The sequence below is a fragment of the Scylla paramamosain genome, chromosome 28 (assembly GCF_035594125.1).
Source record: "Scylla paramamosain isolate STU-SP2022 chromosome 28, ASM3559412v1, whole genome shotgun sequence".
NCBI lineage: Eukaryota > Metazoa > Arthropoda > Malacostraca > Decapoda > Portunidae > Scylla > Scylla paramamosain.
The window spans coordinates 12,663,763-12,679,285 of record NC_087178.1 but is presented as its reverse complement, the minus strand read 5'-3'; the positions used below and the strand labels follow the sequence as shown (position 1 = coordinate 12,679,285).

At 33.5% G+C, this 15,523-nt stretch overlaps 1 protein-coding gene across 2 annotated transcripts in view; it reads right to left on the bottom strand.

Annotated features, from left to right (window-relative positions):
• Positions 1 to 1,263: 1,263 nt before the first annotated feature.
• Positions 1,264 to 15,523, bottom strand: part of LOC135114928 (SH2B adapter protein 1-like) — a 38,837-nt gene continuing 24,577 nt past the window's right edge. For both annotated transcript variants that reach the window (XM_064031206.1, XM_064031205.1), the window contains exon 8: positions 1,264 to 15,459. In XM_064031206.1, the coding sequence (XP_063887276.1) occupies positions 15,337 to 15,459 (123 nt within the window). In that variant the 3' untranslated portion in view covers positions 1,264 to 15,336. The remainder of the gene's footprint in view (positions 15,460 to 15,523) is intronic.

Sequence of the window (15,523 nt, the reverse complement as noted above, 5' to 3'; positions counted from 1 at the left end):
AATCCATTATAATTATGAAAACTGCAAGCCTTTGCAGGTTATAAACCACATTAGTATTTACCAACGCACAGTTTATAACATGCAAACTCTTATGAGAAACTTTTTGAGCTGTCAGGCTTCGTGAGATGAGGTGGGTGATTCTTGGGTGCAACCAGCACCAGCATATAACACTTTATTCTGTCATTCTCCTATAATCTGTCTTAAGCCTGTATACTGGATAGATAAGAGTAATCTGGCCCTGTGAGCTGACCTTTACACCCCATCACTGTGATAAAACCATATCTGACATTGCAATCATAAATTTTGTAAGGAAAACAAAAAATGATGATGATAAAAGATGACAACACCCATCACGCTTTATCAAGCATCGATCAGCAGTAATGCCCAACCTTTGGGTGTATTGCCATATATGAGAAATTCATATGATTTTGCTATGGACGGCAAACAAGGATGATATCTGAGGACAAGGCAAAGCTGTCCAGTGTATAACATCAACAGCTTCCTTGACTTTCACTGCATATCTCAAAACATACAACCCAAACAACCAATGCATGCACTTATTTCATTCACATGGATATTCTGTGCACATTCAATTTAATTGTGAAATTTCACTTTTTTTTTAATTGTTCAACACATTTTTTGTAATTTTTTCAAAACTATAAACACCAAGACTCTGTATTTAGCATGAATTAGATAAGAGAAAAAAAAAGTATGGAGGTTTCCTGTACATAAACATTAAAGTGTACCCTTAAACTGAGTTAAGTTCAAACTCTTCCTGGTGTATTTAGTGCATTACTGCTCAGATTTTTTGTGAGTACTTTATCACTTATGCTACTGAATACTCAAACAAATTCCTAGCATATGTTTGTTTTAGGTGCAACCTGCTCATATAGCTAAAGCTGTTGTTTCATGATTAATCATGTTTTCCATCTATCATCATGAAATCAATTTCATAATAACTAACAATGCATTTTTTTTTTTTTTTAAATAATCTATGTCTTGTATGATCCCATCAAGGAAATACAAGTATCTAAGAAAAATCTTTTAACATATTCAGTGGTGCAAAGTTTTCATAATCTTATCTTCCAAAGATTAATTATTCACTGTTCATTTCTCTATTCCAACAGAATATATAATAATAATTTATAATTACACTTCACTAACTTTTCATTGTACTTAAAAAGACAACTCTGTCTACTTAACTACATCAGCAGTAGTGTGTGCAAGACACCATTTGGTGGTGTTTTTTTTTTTTTTTTGGGGGGGGGGGGAGGGGCTGAGGGGATAAGAGGAGAATTCACAAAAATGCCTTCTATTTGAGCACTGGCAAAGCTGTTTGGTAACTAACACTTCCACATTTGATATCACACAGTTCACATACCAAAAAATAATAATAAATAAAAATTAATAATAATAATAATAATAATAATAATAATAATAATAATAATAACAATAATAATAATAATAATAATAATAATAATAATAATAATAATAATAATAATAATAACAATAATAATAATGATAACAATAATAATAATAAAAATAATAAATAACAACAACAATAATATAGAAAAAGTATATGCAGACCATGTTGAATGCTAAATATTTCACATGATATTATACTCTAAATGAGTACACCTTTGATATCTAATATGTGAAATAAAATATAACATGCTTGTCTATGAGTAATATATGATCCCTCTCTGATGACTGATATTACATACACACATATATGTAAAACATAACCCTGTATGTGTGTGTGTGTGTGTGTGTGTGTGTGTGTGTGTGTGTGTGTGTGTGTGTGTGTAATCCATCATGGTCTTGGAGATCATGTGCTGGATTCTTGACTGCCAATTAAACCCTCCCAGACAAAGCTTAGAGCTAATAAATGCCTGATCTATAGGTAAGGCTGAGACCTTTCATACACCATTCACCCAATCTTCTTGCTAAGGAAGGACAGTACCTGCTGGCTCATCAATAGAAAATCCTTTGTATCATGAGCCAGCCAGGTGATAGGCAGGGGTAACACTGCATGGGGTAGAAATCAATGTGTGTGTGTGTGTGTGTGTGTGTGTGTGTGTGTGTGTGTGTGTGTGTGTGTGTGTGTGTGTGTGTGTGTGTGTGTGTGTGCACAGCCTTGCATGAATATTTAGTAGTATATTATGCATAATATGTAGGTTTCCATGAGAGCAACAACACTGTCAGTGTACTGAACTACTGAAATTAAACAAAACTGTATAACTACAATGATGTGATATGTATGAAAGAAGAAAAGAATACATACTTAAAAGTAAGAGTATATGTGTGAGAGATGTGGTAAATTATGAGAAGCTAGTACAGGATTTCAATAAGCAAGGAGGGAGTGTTTGGATAAGGAGAGAAGGCCACTGTGCTAGGATTTTCCTGAATGAAGCAAGGTGTCAGAGAAAAATAGACAAAATAGATAGAACACTGCACTAAAAATACAGCAGTTTATCAAAATACTTAACTATGTTAGGACAGTTTTTGATCATTAAACATTTTGATATTAGGCAAATAAAATATATTTTAAGCAAGCACTTTTAGAATGTACTGCATGTTAAATCTTATCGTGGTTTATTATCTGTACTAACATTATTTATGGATGTGAAAAATAACAAATGTTAAATGGTGGGTAACAGGATTAAGATAGATTAAGATAGAGGACATTAACTTTCTCAGATGAGGGAATTCTTTTTGCAAAAATCAAGTGTATATGATTTTGAAAATAGAAAAAAGGAGTAAACTGTGGGAATTTAAATGTATTAAATGAAATACACTGAGATAGTGTGGACATGTTCTGAGAGAGAGAGAGAGAGAGAGAGAGAGAGAGAGAGAGAGAGAGAGAGAGAGAGAGAGAGAGAGAGAGAGAGAGAGAGAGAGAGAGAGAGAGAGAGAGAGAGAGAGAGAGAGAGAGAGAGAGAGAGAGAGAGAGAGAGAGAGAGAGAGAAAAGGCTTATTGTTTAAAAGGTAGCTTGGAGTGATGTAATATATGCAAATGAGAGAGAAAGATTAGAACAGTATTTATAGGAAAGGATAGGGTGGACTGAGGATGTGAAAGAATGTACACACACACACACTTTCAGGGAAGATTATTTATGAGGTTGAATGTCAAGTCCAAACAATTCAAACTGAAAATTTTAAAAACAAGTGAAAAAATGAACAAGACAGCTTTTAGAAAAGTTTGTGGAATAAATGAGATAACAAATTTGATACTAAAGCTATAAGGGATCAAACCTATATCTAACATAAACTTCATTTGTGAGACACAAAATGGTATATGATATTGAAACTTGAGCAGCTACACATGATGCAAAAACACTGGTGTGTGCAGAAAATAACAAGCAAGGATGTGCAATGCTATGTGAGATCACTTGAGGATTCAAGGTCTATAAATCAATCTAAAAATGACAACAGGTGGATGACTCCTAAACACAATACCCATCCAAGTAGATGGGCACTATGGGAGAGCAATGTCATGTGAAAAACTTTCAGAAAGGGTCTGTAAAATCTAAGTAATAAAAAAAAATTAAGAAATAAATTAATAAATAATAATGATATGTAGTAATAAAAAAAAATAATAATAAGATGAAGAAGAATAACAACAACAACAACAGCAATATCAACAACAACAATAATAATAATAATAATAATAATAATAATAATAATAATAATAATAATAATAACCACAATAATAATAATAATAATAATAATAATAATAATAATAATAATAATAATAATAATAATAATAAAATTCATGATAGCAATTATACATAAAATATCAATAAAAAATAATAATACCTAGTAATAATTCAATCCTATAATAGTTTTCATCAGTTAGAGTTCTAGTATAATGACCATGAACAATGAGTAAACTGATCATTTATACTGCAACTGCACTAAAGCCATAATATAATAGATTTAATTGAGAAACAATGCAGTCTCATAAGAACGTTGAAATCTGCAACAAAATATATCAATATGCATTGTACAACAGATTCCTGAAAACAATAGATACCTGCACATCGATTGTAACAATATCCCCCCTTCTCTATATAAATCATACTGTCAGTAGTGCACCCAAAAGTGTAGTTGTATGAACTCATGCATGCAAATGAAAACAAACAAATGAACAAACAAAACACACACACACACACACACACACACACACACACACACACACATACACACACACACACACACACACACACACACACACACACACACACACAGGGAAGATGAACTGGATATCTAAGCTTGGAATTCCATATATATGGTTATACATTTGGATTTTATCACACTTAACTTTAAAAAAAAATTGTAGCTGCAAATAAAAATAAACAAAAGAATGTACCTTTACAGCTGCAGGTACGGTGGAACCTTGGTTACTGAATGCCTCTCTTTTTTAAAAAAAAATCAGTTTTCTAACAAAATATTGTACTCATAATTGGTTTGGTTGCTGTACCATTGTCCAGTTCTTGAACAAAGTTACTTGATTTCAAATACTAAGTGACAAAGCAAAAGCTGCTGCTTATAGTTTTTATAAAATTTATATTTCCTTTGTTTTTATGTATTTGGAGGAGAGACAGTGGGTAAGACAGTAATTCAATCTTTGAAATATGGTAAATGTGATCCTGTTGAAGAGCCTCAACATAAACAAACAGTTTTCGGCTGGCCCAGAAGTAATCTTAAGCCACCTGTGGTTCTCTCAATGACCCACAATGCCATCATTATTGCACAATTGCATTTTTCCAGAAGCTTTTCCCTGCAGCAAGATGTATAAGTGTTATGATAACCATTATTTTGGCAGTAACTGGGTTGCTCCTCTCTGTGTCACTTTGTAAGGCTTTCATCTCTAGATCGGTGACAATATCTTCTGATGAGTTTCGTGTCACTAAGTTCATTCAATATATCCTTTCTGAATAAATTATTTCCAAGCTGGAGACATTGTGCAGCAGCCACCTTGACAGTGGGAACATCTGTCATAAGCTGTTAAGGGTGGATGGGTGTCCAGCAACAGATTAATCCATTTTACATTGATCCTTATCGGGAAAAATAATTTCAGTTTCCAAACATTTCAGATTTCGAACAGAATTCAGGAATTGATAAAGTTCGAAAACCAAGGTTCCAATGTAAAGATATTGCCATATACAGTTCTCTCTTTCTGTTTACATACGTACATACTGTTTCATTGACAAATTGCAAAGCAAATGTCTGGTATGTACAATCTATGTCCTAAGGATGAAATATTAAATGCATTTAGGAGACTTAGTTTTTCAAAACAATTCAAAATTCAAATTTAAGAGCTTGGTGCAAAAGCATGCCTCCTTTCCTCCTGTCTCAATTACACCACCTGCCTATTGCTCAGTATCAGCACTGAATATGATGTACACATTTCTCTTTTCTGTAGGTGAGGATGTTATGTAGATGCAAATGGAAGTTAAACAAGTTTTACCTTATATGTGGATATAGATACACATATCCAATTCATCTCTCTCTCTCTCTCTCTCTCTCTCTCTCTCTCTCTCTCTCTCTCTCTCTCTCTCTCACACACACACACACACACACACACATTTTGGACAAACATGGTGGAAGGCACCACTCCAAAAGAAAGAAGTTCATTTGAAGGTTTTACTGAAGAAAGAGAACTAAATTATAAACTGCAGTGTAAAAAATTTTTCTATAGGGAAGAAATGATGGACAAGTTATTGGAGAGAATAAAGACATTGGAGGCACACCAGAAGGAGACAGGTAAGGAGTTGGTGACTATTACAGCAAAGCTGAATGAGATGGAAAATAAAGATGAGAAGTTAAAGGTGGAAAATGACTGTTTAAGGAAACAAATAAAGGAAAAAGTAGAAACTGTTCAGAAAGGAAATGAGGAAATGAAGGCAAGTGTTAAGGATGTGGAAATGATGCAAAATAAGAGGTTAAATGAACATAAATTTGAAGAAGAATCACTAAAGAAAATAATAGAACAAGAAAATGAGAAACAAAACCTGAAACAGAACGTGTAAATATTATAAAAGAAGAGAAAAATTAGTGAAAAGCACTGTAGAAAAATATAAACAAGTAATTGTATTTGGTTTAGAGGAGAAAATAGTAAGCAGAATTCAAAGAGAGGAAAAGGAAAAGAACTTGTTGAATAAGTTACTGAAAAAAGTGATGGGTGAAGACAGTCAGGTAGTAAAGCAAGTGAAAGTTCCATAGAAATGGGAAATATGAAGAAGAAAAAATGAGACCCATAAGATAAAGGTTTGCAACACATACAACCAGAAGAGCTAATTAATGGGTCTTGGAGGTTGTGTGCAGATGAATAATATAAGAATGTATGGATAAACAGAAATATGGATGAGTTTGAAAGGTTGAAGCAAAAGGAGCTGGTAAATGAGGCAAACAAAAAGACGAACAATGAACAGAGGAGAAGTTTTCCTAGAGAGTAAGAGATATGAGAATAAAGAAATGGTACATCAAGCACTAAGTAAAGTATGTTATACTAATGTAAATGGATTAATGTCAACAAAGATGGAATTAAATGAGTTATTAAACAGAACTGCATTGGATGTTGCTGTATTATGTGAGACAAAATGGAAAAATGAATGGGGAACTCCAGACATTAGTGATAATAGATATGATTTATGGATGAAAAATAGAAGTGACAAGGGAGGAGGTGGAGTGATCATTCTGACTAAAAAGTGTGTTAAAGTGGAGAAGGTAATAAAGAGGTAAGACAAGTCTGAAATTCTACAAGTGATTATTAGAAGTGGAAATGGAAGGATAATGAATTATGTAGGAGTGTATGTGCCACCTATGACCAATGCTTAGAGAAAAGAAGAGCATAAAGAGATGTTAGTAGATGTGTTGAAAGGTCTTGAAAAGAGAGTGATGGAAATTAGTGATATAGTTATTGTTGGTGGTTTTAATTGTAAGGAGATAAATTGGGAGACATTGACAACTACTGGAAGTGAGAACTCATGGAGTAATAGACTGTAAGTTAAGAGGGGACCTGATAGAAGTCTTTATAACAAGGGGGATATAAGCAAAATTCTTATGATCAGCAACCAGGATAGAACAAGAAATAACATGTTCAAGCTTGAAAAATTTAAGTTTAGGAAAGAGATAAGAAGAAATTGGTTCTCAAATAGAGTGGTAGATGAGTGGAATGGACTCAGTAATCATGTTGTTAGTGCTAGGACATTAGGGAGCTTTAAGAGAAGATTAGACAGGTTTATGGATGAGGATGATAGATGGAAATAGGTAGGTATATTTCATACAGGGACTGCCACGTGTAAGCCTGGTTATTTCTTGCAGCTTCCCTTATTTCTTATGTTCTTATGTTAAACTGGGCTGTGGAAGACTTAATGACTCAATGGGTTGATTGTGATACCAGATTTAGTGGAGGAGATAACCCATCAAGACTTGATTTAGTGTTTACCAAGGACATGGCAATTATTGAAACTATACACTAGATAAAAGTAATCATGTGTTGATGGAATTTAAATTGAAAAGTGAAAATGTAATCACTGATGAAAATTATAAGGTGAAAAGATTTTAATATAGTAAAGCTGACTTTGAAAAATTAAGGAAATTCTTTGCTGTTGTGGACTGAAAAAACTATGAAGACGCAGATGTTCAGGAAAAATGGGATTAATTTATAAGGATATACAATTCTGCTGTGGAGAAATTTGTACCTAGAGGAGGAGCAAGATGTAGAAAGAGTAAAGAATGGTTCAATACAAAATGCAAAGAGGCTAGAAATTATAAGCAAAATGCTTGGAATAGATGGAAGAAGAGGAAAACTGAGAGCAGATGGGAGGAATATACTGATGCTAGAAATAAGTATGTTGAGATAATAAGAATGGAGAGAAGAAACTATGAAAGAGATATAATAGATAAGTGTATAAATGAACCCAAACTGTTCTTTAGACATATTAATGGGAAGATGAAGAAGGAAGGAGTATCAAGACTGAAAGTTGAAGGAAAAATCTATGAGGATGCACAGGACATGGTTATGAACAATAGTTTCAGATTGGTATTTACTGTGGAAGGGGAGTTTGATGCTGGAAGGATAAGTTAGTGAGGAATATACCAAGTACAGTCCAGTCATTTATGGGGAAATACTTAAGATGATGGAAGAACTTGATGTAAATAAAGCATCTGGTCCAGATGGAGTATCAAACTGGATATTGAAAGAATATAGAGAACAACTGGCTGAAAAAAATTCACAGTCTAGTGGTGACATTGTTGTCACAGGGAAGAGTACCTAAAGACTGGAAGAGAGGAAATATTGCACCAATATTCAAAAGGAGGAAATAAGGAAAACCCACTAAATTATAGACCAGTGTCCTTGAGTAGTGTTGTAAGAAAATTATGTGAAAGAACAATAAAGGAAAGATGGATGGAACACTTGGGAAGTGATAAAGTTTTGGTAAATTGTCAATTTGGATTTAGGAGGGGAAGATCATGCTCCATGAACTTATTGTCCTTTTATTATTTAGTCGATATTGTACAGGAGAGAGACAGATGGGTGGATGGTGTCTACTTAGACTTGAAGAAAGCATTTGACAAAGTACCACACTGAAGATTGCTATGGCAGATAAAAAATTATTGAAAAATAGGAGGAAGACTGCTGGAGTGGATAGAGGATTATCTGGATGATAGAAAGATGAGAACAGTAATACAAGACCAAAATTCATCTTGGCTGAAAGTAACTAGTGGTGTCCCACAGGAATCAGTGTTGGGACTGATAATGTTTGTAATATATGTGAATGACATAAATGAAGAAATAGACAGTTATATAAACTTATTTGCGGATGATGGTAAGCTGATGAGAAAGGTAGAAAATGTAAATGACTGTATGGTACTGCAAGATGATTTGAATAAGATAAATAGATGGAGCAAATCTTGGCAAATGGAATTCAATTTAAGTAAGTGTAAAGTAATGGAGTTTGGTAAGAGTAAGAAAAGAATACAATATCATTATGAGATGGATGATGTGAAGTAACAGAAATCATAAGAAGTGGATTTATGAGTAACAGTTACTGAAAATTTGACTCCAGACAGACATATTGATAAAATTACTGGAGATGATGAATTTGTTAAAAAGAATAAGAATGGCATTCTCATATTTAGATGAAAGAATGGTAAAAAAAATTTTTGATTTCCATGATAAGACCAAGATTAGAATATGCAGCAGTTGTCTGGTCTCCTCATATAAAGAGGAATATTATAAAATTAGAAAGAGTACAAAGAGCAGTCACTAAGATGGTTCTGGAGTTGAGTAAGTCAACCTATGAAGAGAGATTAAGAATGCTGGAAATTCCTACCCTTGAAAATGGGAGAGAGAGAGGGGATTTAATAAACATCTATAGAATGATAAATGGTATGAAAAATGTGGACAAAGAATGTTTATAAATTTAGACACAGAGTACAAGGGGACACTGTAAGAAGCTGAAGAAAGATAACTGTAGAAGAGACATCAAAAAGTATAGTTTTCCTCACAGAAGTGTGAACAAATGGAATGAACTCAGTGAAGATGTTGTCAATGCCATAACTGTCCATGCTTTTAAGACCAAACTGGATAGATACAGAGATGGGATACTATGAGATTACTCCCCTCTCATAAACCACAACTAGGTAAATACACACACACACACACACACACACACACACACACACACACACACACACACATACCCTATCCATCCTACAAGGTATTATAAACATGTAAACTGGTACCAATCCAAATGTGTACACATCAATGCTGCAAAAACTCTTAAAATAGGCTATTCACAAAATCATAAACAGGGTTAGCTTTCCATGTTCACAAGATGCATAGCAAATTAAGCAGTTATCAAAATGTTGCAGCATAAGAGCTTGACCTAACTTGCCCCCTTAGGTGTCTTATTTTGTCAAATGGCAGCAAAGAGGTACTTTTTCCATTAACATTGCATTTTTGTTGTTTACATAAGGGTTAAGTGTAAAAGAACTAAGAAAAATCTAAACCTGTAAGTGAAAACTGTTGTCAAGAGAAATAATCATGTTGAGCATTATGCTTGGCCATAATTGAACCAAAATTAATTATAAACTCTTGACTACATATGTCAAAAAAGGAAACAAAAGATATTACAATAACACCAAAAAATAATGGCATCAAGATCTCTGTCAAGACTTCTAAAAGATAATGAACACTATTACCAGTTTTTTTTTTTTAAGTTATGAATCACTATTAACCTATGTGTCACTTTTTATGAAATGTGCAAACATAATAAGTGAGAATACAAATAAAAATATGAAATGTATCTTAATATTCCACCACTCATGAAAGTGTAACCACTGTAAATAATCATGCAAAATCAATGAGTGTGTGTGTGTGTGTGTGTGTGTGTGTGTGTGTGTGTGTGTGTGTGTGTGTGTGTGTGTGTGTGTGTGTGTGTGTAGACACATTAACACATGCACAGGGAGACACATACCATGCACACACTCACACAGAGGCACCCTTAATATTCACAACTATGAATAACATAAATATGCAATACAGTACTACAGTTTGGGTCCAACATGTAGCATTTAGTGCATACAGGAGTGATAAGACGTACAAAGACTATACTCACTTTCTTTAATGATATAGCCTTTGTTCACCAAGTAACAAATAGTAAGCACTGTCCGCTTTGTAGTCTTTCTGAATGACATTGTTAGACTACTGATATAGTGTAACATAAGAAATAATTCCAAGGTATTATGAAGCTCCTAAGGGAATAAAATTGAAAAAAATAAAAATGGTTAGATTCATCACAAGCACCAGGACAAGAAGCACCATCATAATACTATCAATATTTGGAGTTTATGCATCATTCTAAGAACAAAGTATCTGATACAAGAGTACCCTCTATATATATATATATATATATATATATATATGTGTGTGTGTGTGTGTGTGTGTGTGTGTGTGTGTGTGTGTGTGTGTGTGTGTGTGTGTGTGTGTGTGTGTGTGTGTGTGTGTGTGTGTGTGTGTGTGTGTGTGTGTGTGTGTGTGTGTGTGTGTGTGTGTGTGTGTGTGTGTGTGTGTGTGTGTGATACATATTTAAATAGATGAACACATGTCATGTAAGCAACACATTTTTTTTCCAGTTATACTGATAGAATGCATTGCATAAAGTCTATTTCTTTTACTAAACAAAGCATAAAGCTAATAAGTTTGCCAGTTTGTGCAAATAAAGATAACAATATCTAAGGACACAGAGCATGAACATCATTATCCTTGAATGACCATTAGTGATCAAAACTTCAGATTCTTTTAAAATACTATAAAATTTAGGATTCTTTAAAAGAAAGATAACTATATTTTGCTTATTTGCCTGTTTTTAGTGTAGGTGGTCTGTAGAGGTTGCAAATTCCTACAATTACTATGTAAAAACAAGTGTAAAAAAATTTAAAGCATGTTCTTAATAACTAAATTTATATTTATGTGGGCATAATGAAACTGCCTCTATTGCAGTGTAAGATAAAACCAACACAAAAATAATTTTTCCACAAGTATGAGTGAGATATAACAATGGGCCTCCAATTTTACCATTTTTAAAGTAAACTTATTCCACCTAAAAATCTTACTGCCATATTCAACCTGTGAAGATATTAACTAAAATTAAGTTATGTCATCTTCTGTCAGATGTACAAAAAATTAATTCATGGTCTTGGTTGGGGAGGTAAGCATTAAGGCTGAACTGAAAACATATTATCTGAACCCATTGTTCTTTCTAATATTTATACAGTACAGTGGTACCTCAGTATACATCCGCTTCAGAATAAGTCCAACTTGGTACACGTCCTGTTTGGAAGTGAAAAAATTTGCTTGGTATACAACCTTTGTTTGGAATATGACTTGTGTGCTAGAATTTGTATTGGTCAAAATGTGTCACAACACCGCATGCTACCCTTGTTTATCTCTCTTGAGACAAAGTCACAACTGCCTATGCCTGTTGCTACCATTCAGTAAACAACCCGTGCTATAACTCGTGATTTTTTTTTTTTTTTTTTTGTAAATTCATTAACCATGAATTCAAAGAAAGTTAATGACTCTCCTTCCAACCAATAACATTTTTTTTCATAAAAATGGCTCAAAAAATTACCCTGCATCTTATTTGCAAATGTGAGGCCTCCTCTAGATTTAATTTTGAAATTTCTTTCACCTGTACACCTGAAGATTTACACCACCATCTTATAAGCAAGGATGGTATATCATATTTTTCAACCATTATGTAAGGAAATCTTGAAAATAAAACACAGCCCTGTTCAGTGATGCACCAAGTATGCTGTTGACACCTCAGCAGCGGAGCTACTTTCTTCACCTTGCCTCCATGACTAGGCCACTACCTCTGTTTTATTACTGTAATCATGTAGGATATTTTTACTGTTGTGAATTTGTTTTTTGTTCAGCTGTATTGCTAGCTTGTTTTAAATATTACATGCTTAAATACATACAAAAACTTTTCCTGAATAAGCCTTGCTGAAATGGGGGTGCATCTTATATGCCTGTGTGTCTTATATGCCATCAAATACAGTATGTATTATAGTATCAAGCAGTGTTTAAATCATTTTATACAATCCCATCAATGTACTGTATATGCCAATAACAACAGGATTTTATTTTTTTTTTCATGGGAACAGATCAATAATTTTTTTTATTTCTTGTGGAAAAATTTGTTTGGTATAAGTCCAAGGATCTGGAATGGGTTAAGGACACATACCAAGGCACCACTGTAACAATGTAATTCATAATCTGTATATCTATATTGAAACCAAAATGTTATAGCATTTCCATTTCAAAATTTAAGTGAGTGGAGTGTAGTACATGCTCTGAGGTCTTGTGGTGGTCACTGTTATGTTGTTGTTTTGGTTTCATACTAAAGAAAATATTGTACCACAGGTAGAAATTTTGGGACAAATTTTCTTCTACCAGAAAAAAGCAGTAGAATTCCTAGCTTTTATAAGCATGTTTTGAAACAATAATTAAAAATTATGAATAGTAATTGAAATAACTTCTTATGCCTTCAGTACTTGTGAAAGTAATCAACTGAAAATTTCAATAACATTTCTATAAGCATTTTAAAATTGGTCTATAAAGAGGTACATTTTCCAAGCAAAAGTACAAAACTGGCCAAGTTAAGCATTTACACTTCAGTGAGAACAGGCTAATTACTGACATATCTGCATTAGTCTCTTCATGCGAGAATGCAAATGGCATTGTGCCACTGAAGAAGAGAAGAGTTACTGTGTAATTCTCAACCCATGCTAGAGTTGATGGTCACCTCTATTTACATATCTCCAATGCAGCACTCCTCTCTGCAATGACATCATTACTACTACCACTCACAATATTAGCTGATCAGCTCCAACCATTTATATTCATATGCACCTGAATGAGGGAACTGTTTGGATATGGGGATCAGGCCACCGGCTCAAGAGCATTTGAGTTTAGAAAAGAGCAATAGAAGTGGTTTATTTTTCCCCCTTTCAATGTTCATCCAGTCTTGATGATTGAATAACTAACATCTTCAAAATTGCATTAACAATGAGCTTCAAAGCAATGGAAGATATTTCTTTACATTTCTCTTTTCAATATTTTCAAGGCATTGAAGAATTTTGTAATTAATCAAAATTTGTAAAAAAAAAAAAAAAGAACTCGTGAATAACAAGGGTGCCCTGCATATACACCTTGTAAAGAACTTATGATGGCATGTTATGATGGCAGCAAGATGGTAAAAAAAAAATAAAATAAAATAAATAAATAAACAAATAAATAAATAAATAAATAAATAAATAAATAAATAAATAAATAAAAAAAAAATCACATGTATATACAGGTATCATTTGACATAAAAAATAAATAAATAGATAAATATATAAATAAAAATAAATAAATAAATGAAAAGCTGAGTATGTGGCACTTGTCACTGAATTCCCCCCAGGCTTTAGTCCTGCTGGTCATCCTCCACTACCAACCAGCACAGGATACTCATAAGAGGATCATGAAGGTCACAGCATAAACTAAATTCACATTGAGATCTTGAAATATGACAAAGGATAGTACTACAGCATATCATGTTTTAACTGCATATCAATATATACTTGATTATACCCACAACTGTAACTTTTATGATTATAATTAGGCATACACCAACAGAGGGCTACAAATAAAACATCAGAGCATACATGTATACAATGATTCATAAATCATGGGCTACTGTGAATAAGGACACAATGAACACTCATTTGAAAATAAAAGTAAGTAAGTAGTAGAGTAGAGTTTGAGAGAATTTCCTAATGATGTATGTAGTAATGTGACAGGAATCAATCTATAATGAATAAAAATTGTCACTTAAAAATAAATACACATCAACTCTACTATCCTCAAATTAAATGATATGCAGGTCAACAGTATATCCATGTGACATTGGAACTCTAAAGGAGAATCAGATCTGCTTCTGTGATGCACTGCCACATATAAAACTTAGAAACTAGCAAATCCTGTGGTGCTATGTTGCTACCCTAAGCCATCTCTAAAGAAAACAGGTGACCTGAATAAACTAAAAGCAGCATTGATTTCCCTGCGGCTTGTTTCAACATGAACTAGAGTGAGCAAAAGAAATATCTTAAGTCTTTCTTCTGAGGACAATTTAAGTCTTTGCAGATATTCAAAGTAAATTTGTGTCAAATACTAGAGACTGACTACATTTGAGCATTTTCATTCATTCATTAGACTTTTGTGCTCATTATAAAAGTGGAAGAACTGTTTTCATGATAATTGCCTTTGAATGTTTTCCAAAGGGATAGCTACCACCAGTGCCATTTGCTTATAATCCAGTTTATATTACAACTCCACTTTAAAGATGACTAATCACAACTCACTTCATGACTGACTAATATCTGTGCAGTTCTTATACATTTTCACTTAACAAGCATTATCTTTAATGCAACCATATGCCAGAGTCTGCATTATTACACAACACACTCATTGTAAAAAGGGTGACAGTACTTATAAAACACAACCTGAAAACCACATTACCTGAAAATGTCTTCCGAGTATATCAGTTTTTGGATAGGTGAATTCTGCAGGACAAACCTTGGTGTGTGTGCACCCTTCATAACTATTCACTGCACACTTCAAGCTGCCCTTAGACATACCTCATCCTTATTTTCTGAGACAGATGTTTCAATATTCCTTCTTATGAGGAAACTCAGAATTTGCTGATAAGTACACAAACCTGCCACTTACTGAGTATTAAGTAGTATCCCCAAGAGGCTTCAGTTAAGATGTCTTCAGGTAAAAGTATAAGTATTCTCCACAGCCCTCCCAGCAGACCCACCTGAGTTGCTTTGTTCATACTGGAGTCTCTCTAGTGCAGAGGTGGTCATGCGCACTGATCCCCCATGAGTGGTGACCTGTGGGTGGCCATTATTCTGCCATTATTATACTATCATCAACATCAGAATATATATGTGATAT